At 51.5% G+C, this 23,129-nt stretch overlaps 1 protein-coding gene across 11 annotated transcripts in view; it reads right to left on the bottom strand.

The window, feature by feature from the left end:
* Window positions 1-2,861: 2,861 nt before the first annotated feature.
* dnm2a (dynamin 2a) overlaps window positions 2,862-23,129 on the bottom strand; it is a 31,065-nt gene continuing 10,797 nt past the window's right edge. The window contains exons 5-22 of one of the 11 annotated variants that reach the window (XM_081716487.1): window positions 21,662-21,760; window positions 21,337-21,497; window positions 21,068-21,210; window positions 20,748-20,883; window positions 20,446-20,513; window positions 18,698-18,836; window positions 17,293-17,379; window positions 17,140-17,210; window positions 16,316-16,369; window positions 15,527-15,578; window positions 14,649-14,660; window positions 11,887-12,000; window positions 10,373-10,482; window positions 10,164-10,275; window positions 9,843-10,007; window positions 8,830-9,053; window positions 8,389-8,628; window positions 2,862-3,834 (exon numbers count right to left, since the gene is read on the bottom strand). In XM_081716487.1, coding sequence (XP_081572613.1) covers window positions 3,804-3,834; window positions 8,389-8,628; window positions 8,830-9,053; window positions 9,843-10,007; window positions 10,164-10,275; window positions 10,373-10,482; window positions 11,887-12,000; window positions 14,649-14,660; window positions 15,527-15,578; window positions 16,316-16,369; window positions 17,140-17,210; window positions 17,293-17,379; window positions 18,698-18,836; window positions 20,446-20,513; window positions 20,748-20,883; window positions 21,068-21,210; window positions 21,337-21,497; window positions 21,662-21,760 — 2,018 coding nt within the window. In that variant the 3' untranslated portion in view covers window positions 2,862-3,803. Of the gene's footprint in view, window positions 3,835-4,538; window positions 7,222-8,388; window positions 8,629-8,829; window positions 9,054-9,842; window positions 10,008-10,163; window positions 10,276-10,372; window positions 10,483-11,886; window positions 12,001-14,648; window positions 14,661-15,526; window positions 15,579-16,315; window positions 16,370-17,139; window positions 17,380-18,697; window positions 18,837-19,467; window positions 19,607-20,445; window positions 20,514-20,747; window positions 20,884-21,067; window positions 21,211-21,336; window positions 21,498-21,661; window positions 21,761-23,129 lie in introns of those variants that run through there. The other 10 variants (XM_081716484.1, XM_081716485.1, XM_081716486.1 and 7 more) reach the window with 10 other exon arrangements.

Genomic DNA, 23,129 nt, shown 5'->3' with positions numbered 1-23,129 from the left:
TATGTTTCGATCCAGTGTAATGTGGTCACTAGATTTCCGCTGAATGAGATTACGTTGACAAACCTGTAGCAAAACCTTTAGAACTGACGGTGATGCCTTAAAAATTCGGAAATGTTAGAAGATAACCCATGTGGTTATCCCCAAGGGCTATGGTTTCAGTTCAGCATACACGTGACGTGCCGTCTCAGCAGTACAGAGCTGAACCAAAGGTTAAACAGCTACACTACATCTATTCACTTCTTTTTAACCAGATATGTTCGCGTTTCTGCTCCGCGTCGATACTGATATGTAGGAGGAGTTGAAGACGTCCTTCTCCGACTGCTCGGCCTGCTCCGGGTCTTGGGGGGGGGGGGGGGGGGGGGGGTTGGCGGCCTGTGCTCCCTGTCCTGCCTGCTGAGCTCACAGTCACGCTGGCTCCGGCTGGTGTGCTGGGCGGACTGAAACCCAGGTGGCACATGGGGCCGTCGGCGAGCCACAGCACTGAGAGTACCCTTCGATCTGCTTGACCCGGGCCTTCAAGGCCCTGGATGTGTGTTTATGCCTTAAAGGCTGACCGTCCATGACTGAAGTAGTGACTCTAGACTTCACGACTACACTGAGTACATCTTGGTGGTGCCAACATACAGGACAGTGATACGGACAGCAGGCAAAACGTAAATTGCTTTAAATTGCTTATAGAAATCAAAGGACCAGACAATGTGGACTGTGTTAAATTGTCCCGGACAGGCTCAATTGTCTGTTAAACTGAGTGCAGCATATGAGCTACTAATAATCCACTCTCAGCGTGGGTTTTATATTCGTTTTAAGCAGTTTAGGTCGTGTCTACCCAGTTCTCTGGAGCTGGAGGTGGGCTTCACACTAATCTCCCCTCATGGATACAGGAGCGTCTCCGACTTGAGGAATTTGGACGGCATCCAGCTATGGCTGGCAAACTTCACACGGCTAATCTACTTACTTATGTGCTAACTCTGGTGTTCCTTATTTTGTGTGTATATGTATTATTATCTTGTCATGTTACACCTTACAGAGAATCAAAACAAAAGGATTAATTTGCATGTTTACATGAAAATCCATTTCCTGTCTCCTGTTGCTAGGCCCCTGCTTTATACGGCGCTGGCTAAACGCTGGGCGGGGGGGTTGTTATTCCATACCTTAATCAGGTTTCCAGCTTTTATTTTAAGATATTTGTAGTGAAACAGCCTTTCTTCCTCCTCCCAGTACTTGTCCTCTCGAAAGTGAATCGACCTAAGGTCGTTTATTCAGCGAAATGTATTCAGAATAAATTTATACTCTGCTGGTCATGTGCTTACTCTCAGAACCTGAGCAACAGGACAATGATCTGCTGGGACGTTCTCAGACACTAATGTACTGCGACCCCTCACTTACTACCATCTCTCAGGGTAGAGCCCACAGAGGAGTGAGACTACAGGTCCTGCTTTGGACGGTTGGAGGAGAAGATGATGTTCTTGGTGGAGATGGAGGCCTGTATGTCTTTGGCTGATCACACATTGCCCGAGTGCTAACTAGTTTGCCGTCACTTTCAGTTTTTTGTTTTGCGTGCCATACACCATGTGACTCACCTTACGAACAAGGGCTCAGTGAGAAGAAAGAACATCCGCAGACTCAAAGACTGCTACGTGGACGGTGTCCTCTGGCACCCCCTGTGGCAGTGTCAGTAACCCCTTGGGTAGGTTATAGTCTAAGCCTCGCTCTCACGTTAGCTCTTGGTCTCTCCTGCAGGAGGTCATGGATGCTGTTTGCAGGAACCTGGAGCGCTGTCGCCAAGCGCAAGCCAAGCTGCGGGTGTCTGAGGCTCGAGAGCGCCCCCTGCTGGCAGACATCCTGCTGCGTTTGTCCCACTGGTCTGGTGCCACCCTGCTGCTCATACTGGTGGTGACTCTTGGTCAAGTCTGTGCAGTGCGCTATTTATTCCATTGAATCTGCTCCTAGTGAGCACGCATGAGAACACGTGAGTGTAAAATAAACGGAATGTCCCACCTACGGAAGCAGGTGGGACATTGGGGACATCCAGAGCTCTGTGGGATGGTTTATACTGGATACTGGAGGGCAGTGTGGCAGAGCTGAGTAGCAGACACACCATAACAATGTGTGCTTTGAAGAAACCAAGCCAGCCACCAACAGCTGGCTCAAAGCCTTACAGGAGACTCAGAAAATTTTTAAAGAACATTTTAGGAGAGACATAGATCTCACAAATAAGCAACTACTTCCAACAGCAGGAGGAAACGGGAGGGTCAGTTACCCGAAGGTCCCCACTAACCCGAACCCAAGGTGTTGGGCTATCGAGAGTTTTTTTTGTTGTGGGTGGTTTTTTAAAAGCTTTTTGAGAGGATAAAATGGGTTGTAAGAATGAAATGGCTTTTCGTAATGTTTCAGTACAATCTTCTTTTACTGTTCCCTAAACCCATCCAGATCTTTTATTACAGTACTGTGCCGGAAGCTTTGGCAAAACCTGCAATTCACATGTGAACCTGATGCACTAATCATTCACACCTGTATTCACATAAGAATAATATTTATATTTCAAAAGTACATTTTTAAAAGAATTACAGAATTAATTTTATTAATTTAGTATAGTACACAATTATTGCAGGAAGGACAGTTCATATAAAACAAAAAGTATTGTATTTCAAATTGGACACGTCCTCGATTGCTGAAGGCAACACGCGCACGCACGCACGCACGCACGCACGCACAGAAGTAGGTGACGGCCATCTTTTCCCATCCCTGTTTCCTTCATTCGTCTTGTCAGCTAAAGCTCACCTGTACACCTGGAGGTCCTGAAGCCACATAAGGTCACACAGGCCCAGGCTAAACCAATGAAATTCTTTGAGAAGCTCTAATGGATTGGCATATATATTTATTTTTTACATCTTATCCTGTGTATATATACACACAATTACCATTAGTGTCATATGGCTTTGCATAGTGGGTTTAGTGAACTCATACCGGTCCTGTAGTTTAGTACCCCTTGTCTGTACTGTCTGTAGTTGGCTTCTAAAGCCCAATAGTAAAGACACCCATTGCTCCAGTATACCAGTCACCCTGCAAGCCTACACACAGTCTTCAGGAGGCCTTTCCATCTCCTGTCTTATCCAATCTGCCATGATCACCATCACCAAGTATTTTACAAGCAAACGACCTGAACACATAATAGACTTAGAAACACGGCGTGCATACTGGAGAACTCCTGTGTTAAGAGTGAGATTAGTGTTTTCAGTATACAGTTCCTTGGTTTAAATATATAGACCCTTGTAGGGGGGACATTTCATTTTGTCACTAGATTCTGGATCATTCTGGCTTTGATGTTGCTGATGGTCTTTCTTAAAAACATTAAATACATTTAATTTCTTTTAAACTACAAAAAAATTGGTAACCGCTTAAATTCCCCTTAAACTGATTTTGAGACAAACACAACCTAGCATGAAGATTCTTGGCAGGGGTCCTTGGCATCACTACGCAAGACTGTAGATGAGGTCATAAATCTAGTGAGCATTCTACATATCTACTGAGGGTGTGGTTCTTCGTGACCAAGTGAACCGCGTACTGCTGTATCGGTCCGCTCAGAAGATCATCAGTGGGAAATGAAGTGGTGCTGCAATAAGAAATTGAAGCCTGCCAGATTATCACCCCTTTAGCATCGCTTCAGGCCGATGTCACCATTTTCTGTGTGGATTAACCGTTTGGATTAAGCTTCAGGCTCGGAGATTGTGGAACGGTTTTAGCAGGCGGCCGAGGGCTCCGGTCGTGTCCACCTCCCACAGTGCACTGCAGCGGCCACGGCCTCACCACTGGTTCCGACGAGGAGCTGGACGTCTGTGCGAGAAGAACCGCAACGAAAACGAGACAGAGATGAGACAAGAACAAGAACATCGAGAAATGACTCGGGCAGGCTCACGAGACGCATCCCGACGGCCCAGGAACGGCCGTGCGGCCGGCGAGCGCCAGGATTCCTTCCTTTAGGTGTGATCCTGTATACTTGCACGCGGGCTCGTTTAGCCAAGTCGATACCGAGCGAGCTGAAGCGATGCGACCATTAAACGTGCACTCGCACGCCTCAATCTCTGACTTGAGCGATTGAACCTCTGGAAATGAGTCGACATTTTGTCGGTGGGTGTAGTGCCACGGAGTGAAGCATGAAATGCATGAAAAGTGGGGCAAATCCAGTCACAGAAAGTGACGGCACTGGAAAGTGTTTCCCAGTAGAACCTGCTGTTTCAAACCTCGCCTACAGTGCTACAGCTAAACCCGAGTGCTTCGGGGGGGGGGGGGTCCCCTGGTCGACACCGGCCCCAGCCTCGGCCCCTGCGTTCAGAGGGACGGCCGCGAGCCGCGTGACTTCGCTCTGTGGTCGCTTGACGTGGGCGTGGAAGTTCGCAGTCTGCGTAACGTTACCGAAAAAGGAAGAACAGCAGCATGCAGGTGACGGAAGCCAGAGAAGGAAGGAAGACAAGAGACCACAGTGGAGAAAAAAAAGAAATGACAGACCAGGGAAACGCCAAATCACCACAGACAGCCCCTTTATCATACACAGTAGCTGTTTATTGGATCGTCGTGCAAGTCTCACCAGGTCACCTTTTGCATTAATAGCTACAGAGAGGCACTTGACAAGGCGTCGTGATTTCAACAAGAGGAAAAAAAAAAAAGGGAACATAATTAGGTGAACTACACAGGCGGTCAGCTGTCCCATCACCCTCCACCCACATCCACCCCCAGCCTGAGAGATGAGAAGAGCAAGGGGTTAGAGAGGGGGTTGGCGGCGTGGGGTCACTGTGGGCTACGGGATGTTACACAGGCACGGCTACGGCTACAGCAGGCGCAGAGCCTACTCAACTTTCCAGACTGATAGATGAGTCAGAATTTCATGGTGTTTCTGAACGAAATAAGTTTGTAAATGTAATGCTACGATCATTAAAAATGGATTCTGACCCCATCAGCATTGAATTTGGCCACGCTGTAGCCGCCCGTGCCAACCAGACGGTGGTCTCCATCATTGTAGCTGGTTAACGGATTGTTCCGACAGGACAAGCACGCCTTTCCTGTCTTTGATTTACAGTCGATCCAAAGAAAATTCATCCACCACCCACCCACCCCACTTTTTTTTTTCAAGTCATCAAACAAAACCATTGGATCAGATGCAACAGGAAAGCGCAGGGACTGCCATGCGGCTCCTAAACCCATCAGTATGGGCAGAGTGGTTCTACTGCTGCTAGACATGGTAAGGAAGATGGGAGGAACCTTCAAGGAACCTGCTCTCCTGTGAAACCTTCAAGGCATCTCTACCTCTGAACGAATATAAGGAAAGTAACAGTTCAGGGAATAGAAATCTAAACTTCAAAGACAAATGCCTGGATTAATAATAATAATAATAATAATAATAATAACAATAATAATAATAATAACAATAATAATAATAATAACAATAATACAGTCATAGGATCCAAACTGTGTGTCTGTTCCCCAACTGCGTCCTGACCGCGTCCCCGTTAGTAAGGGGTTATTATGGTCTCTTACGCCCTCTAACTCAGCGCGGACACCTGTCTGTTTGAAACCCCCTCGTCCATGTACACCTGCACGTGACCCATCTGATGACCCTGTTCTTATAGCCTGGCCTAAACATAGCAGCCTGCCGTGTCTTCAGAATTAACCCTTAATTGGAGTACGTTTTAGCCGTATTAGTGCTATACGGCCCAACTCCCGCTTTGAGCCTGTTCAGGTGTCCCGCCAGTGTTTCCCCCGACACTCTAAAGACGTGAAACGGAGGCAATCTTAAGGCCCTGTTTAAATGATACACATCCAACTCAAACTCCGCTAAAAGAACTGCAGCTATGTTAACAAATCGTGACCCCAAACCGTGGCTTTCGCCTGCACTGTCAGCTTACACAGCTCAGAGTAGTCTGCCCCTCGGCCCATGGCTCCGCCTCCACCGCCTCCCCCGATCACAAGTGGTTAATTGTGCCTTAAGGATTATTTCCTCATACACAGGATATTATGTGTAAACAAAAACATTATTACAGGGGTGAGACTGCACAATCAATATGCGTCGATCCCTCTCCGCACCAAGACACACAGCTAAAAGGTCTAATCAAGAGTTACAGACACACCCGTTTAAAAGTCTGTGTAACCTGCCCTAGGCACGCACAGGGAATTACATAGTGCAATCACCCTCCACTACTATTATGTTCCCTGCTAACAGCGAATGAATTAATGTGCATTTAAATTTTTGGGCACTTTGGGGGGTGGGAGTGGGGAATTGTCACTCGCTCAGAGAGCAGGTGTCTGATAATGGTGACTGATCTGATCCTTCACTGAGTGAACTGGGTGTCTGATAACTATATACAACTTAATTTAAAAGGAACCCTAGAATGAGCAAAACACCAAAAAAAAACAAAAAAAAAAACCCCAACAAAAAAAAAACAACCAAAACCAATACTCAAACCCAAAATGAAAACAATAACAACAATGGTATGTTTTCAGCATGATATCAGTTAGTCAAGAGAAAAAAAAATCCAAGTGTGTTACAGAGAGTATATTACACTTAAGACGTCTTAACTGGGCTCAAGAGACGTCTACAGAGAAGAGAACAGAAAGGTTAATTCCAAATTAATTCAAATTAATTCCAAAAGGTTTTGTACATCCACCTGCTTCATCACACTTCATAGTAGATGAAAACCCCTTTGCGCTCAACGTCAATCTAGAGCAAATGCTTTATCTACACAAACCCACTTGGTGCCCCCTGGTGGTCAGCTGAGCAAACAGCAGCCACTTAGGGGAAAAGGGGGAAAAAAAAGTAAAAATTCAGGAAGCCAAAAGCACACCAGCTCGGCTCACCCTAGAAAAGCGCTCAGCAAACCGAACAGTTCAGCTGTTGACATGTGGAGCTTGATTTCATACCCCAGAGGTTTAGAGGAACTGAAAGGAACATTAGCAGCGTTCGTAAGACAATAGTTTGAGTGAACTAGACAGGTCGGGCTCAATGTACAGACACATTATCCCTACAACCCACCCCCAAAACAAAGCCCTGCCCCCATCTCTCTCTCTCTCTCTCTCCCTCTCTCTCTCTCTCTCTCTCTCTCTCTCTCTCTCTCTCTCTCTCTCTCTCGAAGGTGTGGGGGCAGCATGGGCTTAGCCTCCTAGTCTAGAAGGGAGGGTTCAGCAGGACGAATTATGGTGGGTCGCTGAGGAGCACCAGGGGGTCTTCGGCTGTGGGGAGAGAAGAGTGAGAAAGGAATGAGACATTCACCACGCAGAGAGAGACAGAGAGACCGCGGGAGGCGTCGGAGTGAGAAAGGAATGAGACATTCACCGCACAGAGAGAGACAGAGAGACCGCGGGAGTCTTCGGAGTGAGAAAGGAATGAGACATTCACCGCACAGAGAGACCGCGGGAGGCGGAGTGAGAGCCCTACATGCTACAGGGGATGGGAGGAGAGAGGAAGCCAGACAGAGTGAACAAGTCAGAGTCAGTGAAAGAGAGAGAGTGAATGTGACGTTTAAGAAAGCACACTGAGAAGAACCTGGAGACAGATCACACAGAATATACATCATTGCATGACCTGATGTGTACACACACACACACACACACACACACACACACACACACACAAGCATGGGCAGAAGAGGTAAATTAAGGCGTCTACATCAGTGATTCTGTGCCGTCAGCACACATCAGCGCCCTGCACACACAGTGAAGATCAGTGCCACAATCGGCAGGGTTGGGTGGCAACTTACAAACGCTATGATTACCTCATACACACACCAGGTGTTCTCAAGCACTTGTCTGAGGTCTCACACACACACACACACACACACACACACACACACACACACACACACACACACACACACACACACACACACACACACACACTCACTCACTCACTCACTCACTCACACACACTCACTCACTCACTCACACACTCACACACACACACACTCACTCACTCACACACACACTCACTCACACACACACTCACACACACACTCACTCACACACACACTCACACACACACTCACTCACACACTCACTCACACACACACTCACTCACACACACACTCACACACACACTCACACACACACTCACACACACACTCACACACACACTCACACACACACTCACACACACACTCACACACACACTCACACACACACTCACACACACACTCACACACACACTCACTCACTCAGGAGAGTAAACTTGTACTCTGTACGCGTCTGTCACCTGGAGAACTCAGGTTCGAGGCCAGGTGTGACGGAACACACACCGTCCTGCGTGTTATGGAGCAGGGATCACGCAAAGGACTAGCGCTGGGGACATTAGAGCTTCCCTACTGTGGGAGGCTTTGTGAAGGACGGCCTCGCTGTCCTTACCTGGGGACGCCGGGGGGCACACGGGCAGGGCGGGAGGGGATCTGAGGGGGCGGAGCACTGAAAGGGTCCTGGCTGTTGTTGCTGAAGGTGCTCGTGGTTGGACCCGGACGGAATGGGATGGGCGGGGCTGTGAAAGCAGGGATGGGGTTGAGGGTAGGCGGTCCCGGGGTGGAACCTCTCACTGCTGGAGGTCTGCTGGGGGGCGGGGCTGAAGAGGGTGGTCTCCGCTGAGAGGTGGGGCTGCGAAGGACAGAAGAGAGGCAGCTGAGACCTGAGCAGTGGCCTTGGTGGACTGAAGAGTGTCCACTCTGAGCCCTGGAGGGGCTGAGTACTGGACTACACTTGGAACTGCTCAGGTCTATGCACAGAACTTGTTTTACACACACACACACACACACACACACACACACACACACACACACACACACGCCTGGACCTGACCTGGCCTCCTGGATCCAGCTGTCATTGACTGGTGGTGGCATGGGCGCAGACACGGTGGAGGTGCTGATGTCACCGATCAGGGTGAGCGCCTCCTTGATGGCGTGGTACATGCGCAGTGTCTCGTCACGCCTCTGAGCCTGGTCCGCCGACTCCTCCATCAGGGTGTTCTGGTCACCTGACGAGTACAGATATGCCAGCAGCTCAGAGTGAATGAACTCCTTAGCCTGTGAGGAGAGAGAGGGAGAGGGGGAGAGAGAGGGAGAGGGGGAGGAAGAGAGGAGATGAATGGTGCAGATTCCCAACCTCAGTACTTTAACTAGTCACTGAACCCAAAGCCAATTTTGTCACAGTGCCTCCTATTGTTAATAGTATTTTTTACTGAAAGTTTCACTTTTCATTTACTCCACTAGTGCAATAATCTTGGCAGCGCTTGTTTATATCATGTACATATTCATTTATGCAGCTATTTCTTCCGGGACCAATAATGCCTTATATGTCATATCATCTTATTTTCCTCTTCTGCTCTAAGAACAGCCGCATGCATACATAACGCTCTTCGTAAATCCTAAAATGGCCGTGCTCACAAATTATGTCATGGATCCAGTCACAGACGATGCGTGGCGATGCCCGTGTCAATAGCAGCAGCAGTTTGGTTCAGTCTCAGAACGGTACCCATAACGGGGATGGTTTCAGTTTTTCTGTACCGAGACGGTTTGACAGGGTGTTTGGGAAACCACCCCCTAGTGACATCTCCCAGAAACACTCCAACAAACTGAGAAGAAGCATGCAAACCCAGATGCTCGGCGCGTACTGAGAAGGCAGAGATTTGGAAATGAGCAAGCCTGCGTCTTTTCCATGGGTGCTTCACACTGAAACCCCACTGACTCAGACTGAAACTGCAGCTACTGTGTGAAAGCCAACTCTGACGACATGTTTTAAAAAAAACTGCTGGCACTCTTCTTGCACGCACACGCACGCACACACGCACCCAGCTACAGTGGGTAAACACTCACACTGTTGATCATTAGGTGCATGATGGTCTTGGGCATGAGGTCCCGTATGGTCTTGTTGACAATGCCGATGTAGGAGTCCACCAGGTTACGGATGGTCTCCACCTGCCGCTCCAGCTGGGGGTCCATGGAGAAGGTGTCTGACGGAGCTGCATCCTCAGCCTCCACCTATACACACACACACACACACACACACTTGTATTGAGATACAATATTTTTAAATGTACAAACTAAGCACATCGTCACAGACAGAAGAGGCTCTAGAGTTCTGCCTATAGCCTCAAACCCAGCGAGCTTTCAGCTGTGTTTTGGGGCCGGCGGGACCTGATCTTTCTCGGGGTAGACGCCAGCGCGCAGGAAGGAGGCCTTCCAGCTGTCCACGTCCTCCTGGCTGTCGCACGCCAGCTCGATCTGACGCAGGTCCTTATACACGTTCCTGCAGGAGCAAGACATAAACACTGGTGAGCAAACATGCGTACATGCGGCGTACATGCGCGGGAGCAAAGGCGGGACTAAGGCAGGCCAGGCCTGACCTGTGCTCGGTGTTGAAGACAGCAAAGATGTGCTTGGTAGACATGAAGCCCTTCTCCACGTCCCTCAGCTTCAGGTTGTCCAGGGGAAGCATGTACTTCTTCTCCTTCTCCTGAGAGAGAGACAGAGGCAGAATATTGAATTTACGAGAGAGAGAGAGAGAGAGAGAGAGAGAGAGAACGCGGGGGGGGGGAGGGTAGATTGCAACAACTCAGCATGTCACTGTACACGATGTGCAGCTAGAGTGGGAGCACTGGGATATAGATGGAGGGGAGAGGGAGAGAGGGGGGGGAGGGAGGTAGATAAAGAGGGAAGGAGAGGAGAAGCATCTGGAAACATTTACATATGTGTATGCACTAACAGAGAGAGAGAGAGAGAGAACCAATGCTGTGATCGAAGCAGTTACATCACTTAAAGGAACAAAACTTTCTTACTCCCAAACAAACACGCACGCACGCACACACCCCGCCCGAGTAACCAGTACAATTTCCTGCAAATTCCAAAGTCCAATCCCAGATGGAACACTAACAGGCCTGCCCCGTCCCGCCCCTCCCACGCTGTAGGCGCCATGGCCTGTGATCACTGAGCTGCTCGTTTCTTCTCTCTGGCTCAGACTGGCTGAGAAACCCTGGGTCCTGAGGCTCATTTGGGGGTTTCTGGGTCATCACCAATAAATGTGACTGCTATGGTGATCGCTTGTGTGTTTAAATGAAGACTATGTTCAGGCCTATATATATATATAAAATGTATGTATATATATAAAATGTATGTATATGTATATATGTATGTGTGTGTGTGTGTGTGTGTGTGTGTGTGTGTGTGTGTGTGTGTGTGTGTGTGCAGCTTTATCAGGGGTTTAACACTCCTCTCCCTGTCACCACACTGTGTCCAGGGCAGAGATCTTTGGTCCAGGCTGATTGTGACCCTGCCCCTTCACCCTGGCTCCACCCCTCCCCCTCGCTATCCCTGCGTTCACACTACCTGTTCCAACAGTAGTCCACACACTGGCAAGGCTGGGCTGAGACACACCAACATCACACGCACCCCAGCACGCACTCAACACACTCATAAGCACACGTATCGGCAAGGAGGTCGCGCTGACGCCTTCTACTACTGGATCTGGGTCTGGGGGTAAATGTTTACAGCACAGGTCTTGGAGGAATGAATTTGAAAGAACTCAAAACAGAGCTGTTTTGCGTGAGAGAGCAAGAGAATGGGAAAAAGTGTAAAGCAAATGATAACCGGTATATTACTGGATGAGTGTATCACAGGACGATATTGCACAATGTCTGTAATGGTACCTGCTGTGTATAATATTAAATTAACATTATATTGTTATTGCAGCGATGCGCACTTGCAGTAATGCTCTGCTAGTCACCATGACGACATGAATTGTGCACAGCGTCCTGCTAGTGGGCAGGACGATATCGTCTCATGAGATTGGCATACTGGAAGCTAGCAGGACAACGATGCCTGCGCGCGGTGACGTCCCGCTAGCCCGGACGTTTCTGCTCACCTCTTCATCCTTGTACCAGGAAAGCGACTCTGCTGTCAGGACGAACCAGTACTCCTTGGATCCTCCCTTGATGATGCTGATGTTGTTGATGGTGAGCCAGCCCTTACGGATCACCTGCGGAGGAGAAAGCGGGGCCGGGGGGGGGGGGGGGGGGCGTACAGGTCAGGAGACGGCGTGACGTGTGCCTTTATGCAGCAGGAGCAGGAGCAGGGGCCCGTGGGTACACGCGCGAAGATGCGCACACTTACCTGGTCAGGACATACAGGCAGGACAGGGGCAAGGCTTCCAGAAGCCATCACCAACCCCGACTTTACTGCTGAGGACCAGTTAATAACTCACTGAGACTACTCCTAACGTCTCTGTGTCTTAAAATGCACCGTAAACATGGCTGCAGTTAAATAATATAATATTATTCAGCCTAAATGAAGATTTGGGTAAATAATGTATCCAGTGTCTCGTTTTGGTCTAGCAGACATTATTCCGTGACCTTTGGTCATGAGGTTAACTGAAATGGCCGACACTGGATCAAAGGACCAAAGAATGGGTGAGAAAGACCTGTGTGGTTGTGACCCTGGAGAAGGATCCACATGCAAAAGGGGTTTGTTTTCATGGTGCGTCCTGAAGCACAGGACCATGCCACGCCACACCAAACGGCAACTCCAGAGGAGCAAAGCTCAGGATCCGGCGGTGAGGTGTTAGGGTCAGAGCAGTGAGTAAAAGCTATGCTGCACACGTGGGGCAGTTAGGGGGCTTTTAGTGGGGTTAACTGAAGCCAGTGCGCACTTTGGTACGCACTAAACAAAATCTACACAGAGATGGAGACGGACGTAGCAGTTACAGACAGTGAAGGGTGGAGTTAGAGTGGTGAGCACTGCAGTGGACTACAGAGGGATCGAGAGAAGGAGGTGGAAGGTCAAGTTATCAACACCTAGCGGAGACGAAGGAGACGAGGACGAGAGTTGGTGGTCTACCCTGCTGCCATGGCAACCATGGTGCAGCCGCCGCCGGAGGGATGAGGAACGGCCCATCCTCCAGTGCCTGTGCCCTCCAGTTTGTCTGTTACAGAGCCTGTGAATTTGACAAATTCCTCAAGGATCCGGCTGCATACGCGGATGCAGCAGACAGCCACCTCCCCCTCTTTCCCCCTTTCCTGTGGTGTTCCCCCTTCTCCGGCTACCGTCCGGGAATTGTAGGAATCGTTAGTCGGAACGTGCAAACACAGAATAAGTAGCAGGCAGCGAAACGGAACATGGAAAGCCGTGTGCGTCGTTTTCCTTGTTGGGGGAATGCCATAAACGCTGCGCGAGACTACAGAACGGCTCAACACGGCTGGAGAAGGACGAACGGGGAGGAGGGAGGAGCGAACGCTTCTCGCTGCGAAGACGAGGCCGTCCGGCGGGGGCGGGCCCTCGGGCGTGCTCACAAGCTGGAGCATCGCCACACTCAGGCCTGGACTGACCACCAGAGCCTCAACGCCACCACAAACCATACTGATTCAATCAGTGGCCTCCCCTGCATGGGACCGCCACAGTACACCCAAAACATTACAGACAGAAATAAAAAAAACTATAAACACATAAATCATGTGACCAAGTCAGATATAATAACAGTAAACCAATTCTAAAACAATTTAAAACAGCAAGGATAGCATAGATTTTGAAACTGATCTTTCCAAGTAAGGATTCACAGGGCATGATTACCAGTAAGTGTTCCAATTTAGGGAGCACAAACAGTGCCTTGCTTGGTTAGCTGGAAGCTGTTCTGATTATGGAAATAACTGTTAATAATTGGAGTTAATTGTTTAGAGGGATCTCACAATTTACACCATTATAGTCCCACCCGAGGGACATCCATCTACCATAAAGCAAGGAGTTAATTTTCTGATGATTTCTTCCTCCTAATACAGAAATAAATTTGCAAATGACTTATCAAATAATTAAAAGAAAATCAACAAGGTGGTTCAGTATTTACACTTCAAGCGGAGTGACTGGCTAAAGCTGCACGGCCCATAACCACTCGCACACGGGTGAATTACATCGTGACAAATAAACAAAACTTGAATTAGGAGTGAAGTTTGGCCCTGGATTCTGATCGGGTCAGTTTTTGCCCAGACCCCTCCATCCCCACTGTGACGGCTGATTCCTCTACGAAGTAAACTCGGCGCCCCCTAGAGGAACCTCCAGCACTCAGCCAGGACATCAGAACGACAGAGGCGTCACTGTTACTACCAAATGAACTTTATTAGGAGACTTCTGGATTTACTTATCTGTGGTCAAACACAAAAACCCCACAGGTTCGTGTCACGTGACATTACCTTCCAGCAGGCATACAACATTGAGCCGTTAGTAGCAATCTCCTTAAATGCTCCAATTACGTGGATTATGTGTGGGTTAGAAATTGCTGCTTAAATGTAGGGCACGTAGACCAATGAAAATAATTAGGGCTGTTACCGATTACTGATAACAGTGAAAAACTCCAGCCAGTGTGATTTTTCCCAGTTGTTCCCAGTTTTTTGTATCTGAGGACTGTACCTTTTCCTGCTCAAGGCCGCACAGTCCACCTAGCTGCAGGGCAGAAGAATAACCATCAGGTTTTCAAAGCCTGTTAAGCACCACAGGCTAACGGGCTAGCTGGAGCTGTCAATAAGCACCCTACAAGACAAGAAGGTCCTCATTGGCTGACTGCTGTACCCTTAGTTCTGGTGATTGGCTGAGCCCTGGTGACCTCCAATTGGGCGGGGCTTGTTTGTGCAGGGTACTTACCAGTATTTCACCCTGTAGTAACAATTAAGGGGGGGGAGTTAGGAGAAGGGACGTCACAAGGTATAGAAAACAAGCAAAGCGAGAGAGAGAGAGAGAGAGAGAGAGAGAGAGAGAGAGAGAGAGAGAGAGAGAGTCCGGAACAGAAAGAGAAACCACAGGTTAGGAGGTGATGGAGGTGGGTTACCAGAATAGAGTAGGAGAGAGAGAGGGGGCGAGAGAGCGGAGACAGAGAGAGAGAGAGAGAGAGAGAGAGAGAGAGAGCGGAGACAGAGAGAGAGAGAGAGCGGAGACAGAGACAGAGGGAGCAACAGAACACAATTACATGCAATTAGATTAACTTGCAGTAGGACAAACTGATTTATCATAACGGCTGCTTCATTCTCATAGCTGAATCCATGCACATTTGAAATTATGAACAAAAAATAAGAACAAAAGCTCAAGTTAACGCAGGCATAACAGAATGTACACAGTGATCACTGGTCCGCTGGGTGGTAGTGCAGATACATGCTGGGTGAGAATTACATGCAGGTAGCAGAAGCCTGGCCTCTGGAAGGCACGGGAGGGCAAGTAGCGGCATTCTATTACCCCTATGACACAGCACATCACTCAGCTAAACAACCCCCTCGGAGCTCAGTGCAGCATGACGTGCGTACAGTAGGGGCGGGGGGCGGGCACTGTACCGGGCAGCAGCTGAGATGATTACAGGGGAATAAAGGGGGGGGGGGGGGTACTATAAACACAAAAGGGAAGCCCGGACTTTGGAAAGGGTGGAGGAAGGGTCTCGGGAGAGGGGCTGTTTACTGGGGAGATGAGGAGGTACGCGGATGTGGCAAAACAGGGAGAAAATGGATGAAAGGGAGGGAAGGTTTGGTGTGTACCTGGTTAGGGACGGGCCTTTTCTTGTTCATTGGTGTGTTTCTCTGTTGGGCACTGGGGAGTGTACAGCAAGAGAGGCAGAGAGGCAGAGAGAGAGAGAGAGAGAGAGAGAGAGAGAGAGAGAGAGAGAGAGAGAGAGAGAGAGAGAGAGAGAGAGAGAGAGAGGGAGACAGACAGACAAGTTCATTAACAGACAGACGCGCGCAGACAGACGCGCGCGCAGACAGGCGCGCGCGCAGACAGACGCGCGCGCAGACAGACGCGCGCGCGCAGACAGACGCGCGCGCGCAGACAGACGCGCGCGCAGACAGACGCGCGCGCAGACAGACGCGCGCGCGCAGACAGACGCGCGCGCAGACAGACGCGCGCGCAGACAGACGCGCGCGCAGACAGACGCGCGCGCAGACAGACGCGCGCGCAGACAGACGCGCGCGCAGACAGACGCGCGCGCAGACAGACGCGCGCGCACAGACAGACGCGCGCACAGACAGACGCGCGCACAGACAGACGCGCGCGCACAGACAGACGCGCGCGCACAGACAGACGCGCGCACAGACAGACGCGCGCACAGACAGACGCGCGCACAGACAGACGCGCGCGCACAGACAGACGCGCGCGCACACGCTTCCTCTTTTCACCATGTTCTAAAAATAAACACCACCACAGACTGCAGCGTCAACAAGACGCACTCTGGGGGTGTTAGACTGTGAACTGGACACTAGAGGGCGCTGTGAGGCAGGCCGTCCCCAGGCTGGGCCTGAGGGAGTGCGGGTGTGGATCTGCTCGCCCACCTGTCGCTGCCAAACCCAGGAAGGGTACCGTCGTCCAGCCTTCGGTGGTCGAGACTGCAAGGTGACGTCACGAGAACCGTTAGCCGCCCCGTCGCGGTGCACTCACCGCACGGCCATGGGGCCACATGCACAGCGTGCGGGGGCGGGGTCAAAAGGGGCCGGTGGGGGGACACGCCCACTCTGGCTGCAATCCAATAATAGCCACAGACTCCTCCGAGCTCCATGCAATCAGCACTTCTAACAGTAACAACAGGGACTGGAAACCATGCAGTATGTTCAGGACCAGCCGTGTTCCCCAGCACGCTCAAGTATCGCTAACAGGCTGACCCCCTTCTTCCTGCTTCCCTCTCCGGCGTGACCACAAAATGCAGAACACAAAATGGTTCCACTTCTCATTCATGCTTTGCACAGCAGGCAGTGGTGGCACAGTAAACCCAGCAAGCAGGCTACTGTTCACAAGCACTTTGGTGAGACATTTTATTGAGCAACATCACCTCAAAGTGAAAAGAAAAATCAACCGTCCTGCTCGGTTCACCAGAAACTTCATTCAAAACGAACGAAGCTCTCGGCGGAGCGCAGGTCGTGACAAGGTCATGCTATCCCCCCTTCACCCCCTCCCGGTCTGCAGAAGCTTAAACACAATTCTAATAAACGGGTTCATGCTGGACTCCCAACTCAGGCCGCACACGGCAAGCAGAACGTGGGTTTACAGGTCAGGCTCAAGGTCCCGGGATTAGCGCAGACTTCTGAGTCAGTCATACCCAAAACGTCAGCCGCTCGGGAGAACTGGGTAAACTGAAAAGCTGAACGCGGGACACACGTACTTGGCAAATCCAATGAAGTCCTCATGGTTGGTGTTGATGTAGGACAGCTCAAAGTCGATAAGCAACAGCACCTGGAGAGAGAGTTCGAAGGTGAAGTGGTTCAGAAGGAACACTGGGCCGCAGATGTTCGGAGGGCATGCGAGGGTGCGGAACCTGGTCCTTGGTCTTGCCCTCTCTCTCTCGGACGTGAGTGGTGACGATCCTCTCCGTCTCCTCCCGGAGTCTGGGGTACGAGACCAGCTGCAGAAACACAGACACCACAGCACTGCAGATGACAGCCAAAACCAGGACACATCCACATAGACAGAAAGAAATGTGTGCTGCTGTATGTCCCCGCACCCCACACACACACACACACACACACACACAGCTTGTTCCTTGCCTCGTAGGCCAGGCTGAAGTGAAAGAGGACACAGTGCTTGGCTGTGATTGGTGGAATCAAATGCAAGCATGGGTGAGAACGAACATACACGCACACGTTATTAACACTAACAACCAATTAGCAAAGGCACTCGCCATCAGCTAATAAAGATTTTTAGTTACTGAATTTAATGTTCAATCAATCCACGATGATTGCATAAAAAGCATATTTCTAAAACAAACTAAAGATTTTTAGATAATGATATTTGATTGTAATTATGATTAGTTAAAAAGTCAAAAAGAGATCTAGAAACTTAGAAACAGACCTATAACGTGAGCTTAGTAAACGTGATGGTCTATATTTGGCGTCACATATATAGACCCTCTATGGCTGCACGTGATGGCGGTGGTTAACGGCCATTTCAGCCTGGTGTTAGTGGAGTCACAGGCAAACACAGAGAGGCAGAGACAGCAGAGATTCGCTAGTTTAAAGCCAAAGGTAGACAGGAAAAGGCAGACCCTCCTCTTCCACAAGGTGGCAGATGAGGCCCGTCGCTATGGCAACGGCAGCAACGGCAGGCACGGAGCCCAGGGACGGTGAGACCAGCGGATCGGAGGCTCTCCCGTCGCCACAGATACAGATCTGTCACCAAGCGGACCCATGAGGCGGCGCCCTCTCTGCGGAGACAACGCCTCGCAGTCCGAAGCCGGAGCGGTGACGGCTACGCCCACCCTTCGCACGAGTGAGGGTGGAAACAAGATTTGGAGTGGGAGGGGCAGGAAGAGTGAAGGGCTTTAGAGATAAGGCAGCAGGAGGCAGGAACGTGCCCGGAGACTTCCCACGAACCCTTAGTGCGGCCGTCTCCCCGAGAAATCAGCGCATCATTAATTCAGCTGGCCGGGACGGAGAAGGACTCATGGATCATGGCTGGACGGCGCAATGGCGGCACATGGAACGCACACGAGCAGGGGTCAGACGCTGGCGATGGGCGTGGCCAAAGGGAGGGAGGGGGAAAGAAAATGGCGGATCTTGTTTAAAAACAAAAACGAAAAAGCGTCGATTAAGCAAGACGGTGGTGTAAGACAGGCATGAAGGCGTGCAGACAAACTAGGAGGGCTGAAGAGACGGTCTGATCGGGGTCAGGGTCGCGGGGTCGGCCGGCAGCCTGTCTGCGGGTCGCCCGCCTGTCCTGGTTACCTTTTGGGCACACTTCCTGATGAGGGTGGTGAGCTCCACCACGACCATGTCCACACACTTCAGACTGGGCTCTTTCAGTTTGCGAATCTGCTTTTTCACGATGGCCTCGAAGGCCAGGTCAGGGGTGAACAGCCCCGTTCTGAGGGGGTGGGAGGGAGGTGTTGCCAGGGGGAGAGGGGGAGGCAGTGAGAGGCATGAGGGATAGAGACAGAAAGAGAAGAGGAGGAAAAGGAAAATAGAGAGAGAGAGAGAGAGAGAGAGAGAGAGAGAGAGAGAGAGAGAGAGAGAGAGAGAGAGAGAGACACAAAGACTTTGTTTAGTCGGTCAGTGACCTCTAATCTATGACAAGACATTTACATGGGTCTGGAAAGGGACAGGCCTTAGCTTCTACGGTCCTCCTGCACGAAGGCGGGGAGCAGCCGGTCGGATACAGCTCGGCCGAGCGGGAGTGCCTTGCGGCCTGCCCCCTTCAGGCCCCGAGACGAGCGGGTTCCTCTGCCCCCTCTCGTCTCCGCTGCACAAGACCACCACAACACCCCGACACACGACAGCGGGACCCGCGGGACCCGCTCACAGGGCGAGCTGGCAAGCTGAGGAGTCACACCCACACACGACCTGCACCGGGTCCACCCCGCCTACCCCGCCTCACCCGCCCTACGCGAACCCTTGCTACTGCTCCCTCGAGGCAGGTGCCGGGCATGCTTTCAGGGCGGTGTGACCCCGGGGTTAGAGCGCCGCCCTGTGGCAGGGCCTGCGGGGCACTGCAGTACCTTGTTGGTGCACTGCCTGACCGTGTTGATGAGCTCCTGAATGACCAGATCGATACATTTGACACAGGGCTCTTTCAGCTTTACGATCTGCTTTTTCACGATGGCTTCAAACGCCAGGTCTGGAGTGAACAGGCCAGTTCTGAGAACAAACGGGGAAGACAGACAGACAGGCGCGATGACAAGAACGCACAGACAGACAGACAGACAGGTAGGTAGAAGAAGAAAAAAATAGCATGAAGACAGAGAGACGCAAAAACCAGACAGAAAGCATAAAGGTACGGGGAGATGGGCAGAAGAAAGGGCGAAACCACGCAGACGGACAAAGTCCAGACATGAAAGGAAGGGGTCAAAGGTGAAAAAATTCAGAAACAGAGAGAAAGGGGTGACATACAGAGAAACAGAGCCAAGAAAGTAGACAAAACAGTGGCAAAAAATAGAGAGAGAGAGAGAGAGAGAGAGAGAGAGAAAATGAAAGAGGTTTAGCTCCCAGTACACGATAACAGTAGAAGCACAGCATCAGTGTGAGGTTGGGTGTGTGTGGGAGACAGCTGATACACCAGAGCAGAGCTACCCCACAGCTCAGAGACAGAGAGAGAGGGAGAGAGAGAGAGGGAGAGAGGGAGAGAGAGATTCAAAAGAAAGGGAAAAGAAACAGGGCAAGTTATTTAAAGTGAGAGACTGTGTGCACGTGCTCGCATGATCATGTGGTAAATGAGTGGACCTGAAGAGGTGTGTATGTGTGTGTGTGAGAGTGAGAGTGAGAGTGAGTGAGAGAGAGAGAGAGAGAGAGAGAGAGTGTGTGTGTGAGTGTGAGAGAGAGAGTGAGAGAGTGCGCGTGTGTGTGTGTGTGTGTGTGTGTGTGTGTGTGTGTGTGTGTGCGCACACTTGTGCAGCAGAAACACAGAACGCAGTGGTCCAGCCAGCCCGGGGGCTCCCGCAGGGTTGATAAGTGCAGGCTGTCAGTGAGACCCCACTTGCCTGACACCATGGACGTTCTTAATGGCATGACTGATCTCTCGCCGGAGCTCCTTCTCATCAAACACAATCTGATAGCAGAAGACACACAAAGACAGAGAAATGGAGAGAAACAGAGAGAGAGAGAGAACCTCTCATCAGTCTCCTGGCTCTCTAGTGTGGCGTGGAACTCTAATACAGCCTGTAGTGTTAGCAAGCTACACACCAGCTGCTGTCTACTGAAAGTATGGTGCTAATGTCGGAGCTGTAGGAGAGGCATGGGCTGGTCAGAGGCGGGGCAGGGGCGGGGCAGGGGGTGGTCTCACCTTGACCAGCTCGAAGGGGAAGCGCTCGTGGAAGATGCGGTTGATGCGTGCGCCGCCGGATAGCTCCACGGTGTCCACCTGGTCCCCGGAGCCCTCGATGCACTTCTCAAAGTCCACACCGAACTGTTGCACCATCCTGCCAGAACACACACACACACACACACACGCACACACACACGCGCACGCGCACACACACACACACGACCATTTATCAGCTGCTGAGCAGGGGAAACAGGAGCTGCTTAAAGAGCCACACCCAGAACGTCACCAGAGTTAGTTTCACTGAGACACAGTACAGCTTGGGGAGGGGCGGGACTCACTGCAGCAGGGCCTTGGTCTTGCGCGTGGGGTCATCAGGGCGGTAGTGCTTATACTCCTCCACTTCCTTTTCCAACGACAGGAGCTGCGATTGGAGCTTGTTACGCAGACCGGGAAGAGTGTCCCGAATGTGGTTGGTGAGTTGCTACCGGGGCGTGAAAGAAAGCGAGAGAGAGAAAGAGAGAGAGAGAGAGAGAGAAAAATAAGAACCAACCAAGCAACAGGAACATTTTTATTTGTCAGGGCAAGTAAACAAAACGTGGGGGCGGACCTGGTTAAGGGTCTTCTGCAGGTGGGGAGTCCCCATTCGCTCAGCCATGTGTCTGTATGACGGGTGGGACAGGAAGAACTTCCTCTCAGCCGCCAGAGCTGCACGGATGTCCTTCCTGCCGTCTATGTCCTTCTGACTGCGATTCACCACCCCGATGTAGCCTGTCACATGACTGCAACGTTACTGCACGGTTTCTCACTCTGTGTTTGACATATAACCCGCTGACCAGGGTACTCAGGTGTGTGCCGTGCTGGGACAGAGTAAATCGCGTGGACTGTGTGTGTGCGCGCATGCGCGCGAGTGTGTGTGTACATGCAGGACACACCTCTGCGCAGTGGCAGGAGCTTGTTCTCCAGGATGTCGCGGGCATCTGTGCCCTCGTCCATCAGGTCCAACTTGGTGATCACGCCGATGGTTCGCAGTCCTGCGGAGAACACGCGCCAGCCAGCCAGAGATTAACCCCAACACCGGCCAGGTCCCTACTACCCACTACTGTCTAGTCTACTGTGTTTGATGTACACTTCAGTCTGCCTCTAGTTTAGTGTATAGATGCATAGTTTACACTGTCACAGTTTACACTGTCCGTCTATAGATTTATGGCTTGCATGCACTACTGTCTGCTCACTGTGATTCTAAGCAGAGATATCAAGTCTTTGAATATAACACAGAGGCCAGTAATGTAATAACACTAAACAAATATTGTGTCCTGCACCACTAAAAGAAGCTAAAGTGCACAGTGGGAAACCAACCCCTAGTGTGAGCCTCACTGCCCGTGGAGAGCGCCCCCTAGTGTTGAGCCTCACTGCCTGTAGGAGAGCACCCCCTAGTGTTGAGCCTCACTGCATGCGGAAGAAAGCCCCCTAGTGTTGAGCCTCACTGCCCGTGGAGAGCGCCCCCTAGTGTTGAGCCTCACTGCCCGTGGAGAGCGCCCCCTAGTGTTGAGCCTCACTGCCCGTGGGAGAGCGCCCCCTAGTGTTGAGCCTCACTGCCCGTGGGAGAGCGACCCCTAGTGTTGAGCCTCACTGCCCGTGGGAGAGCGCCCCCTAGTGTTGAGCCTCACTGCGTGCGGGAGAGAGCGCCCCCTAGTGTTGAGCCTCACTGCCCGTGGGAGAGCACCCCCTAGTGTTGAGCCTCACTGCCCGTGGAGCGTGCCCCATAGTGTTGAGCCTCACTGCCCGTGGAGCGCGCCCCCTAGTGTTGAGCCTCACTGCCCGTGGAGCGCGCCCCCTAGTGTTGAGCCTCACTGCCCGTGGAGCGCGCCCCCTAGTGTTGAGCCTCACTGCCCGTGGAGAGCGCCCCATAGTGTTGAGCCTCACTGCCCGTGGAGCGCGCCCCCTAGTGTTGAGCCTCACTGCCCGTGGAGCGCGCCCCCTAGTGTTGAGCCTCACTGCCCGTGGAGCGCGCCCCCTAGTGTTGAGCCTCACTGCCCGTGGAGCGCGCCCCCTAGTGTTGAGCCTCACTGCCCGTGGAGCGCGCCCCCTAGTGTTGAGCCTCACTGCCCGTGGAGCGCGCCCCCTAGTGTTGAGCCTCACTGCCCGTGGAGCGCGCCCCCTAGTGTTGAGCCTCACTGCCCGTGGAGCGCGCCCCCTAGTGTTGAGCCTCACTGCCCGTGGAGCGCGCCCCCTAGTGTTGAGCCTCACTGCCCGTGGAGAGCGCCCCCTAGTGTTGAGCCTCACTGCCCGTGGAGAGCGCCCCCTAGTGTTGAGCCTCACTGCCCGTGGAGAGCGCCCCCTAGTGTTGAGCCTCACTGCCCGTGGAGAGCGCCCCCTAGTGTTGAGCCTCACTGCCCGTGG

This window comes from Electrophorus electricus, chromosome 6 (genome assembly GCF_041902795.1).
Source record: "Electrophorus electricus isolate QZ-2024a chromosome 6, ASM4190279v1, whole genome shotgun sequence".
Classification (NCBI taxonomy): domain Eukaryota; kingdom Metazoa; phylum Chordata; class Actinopteri; order Gymnotiformes; family Gymnotidae; genus Electrophorus; species Electrophorus electricus.
This window is presented reverse-complemented; position numbering and strand designations above follow the sequence as displayed.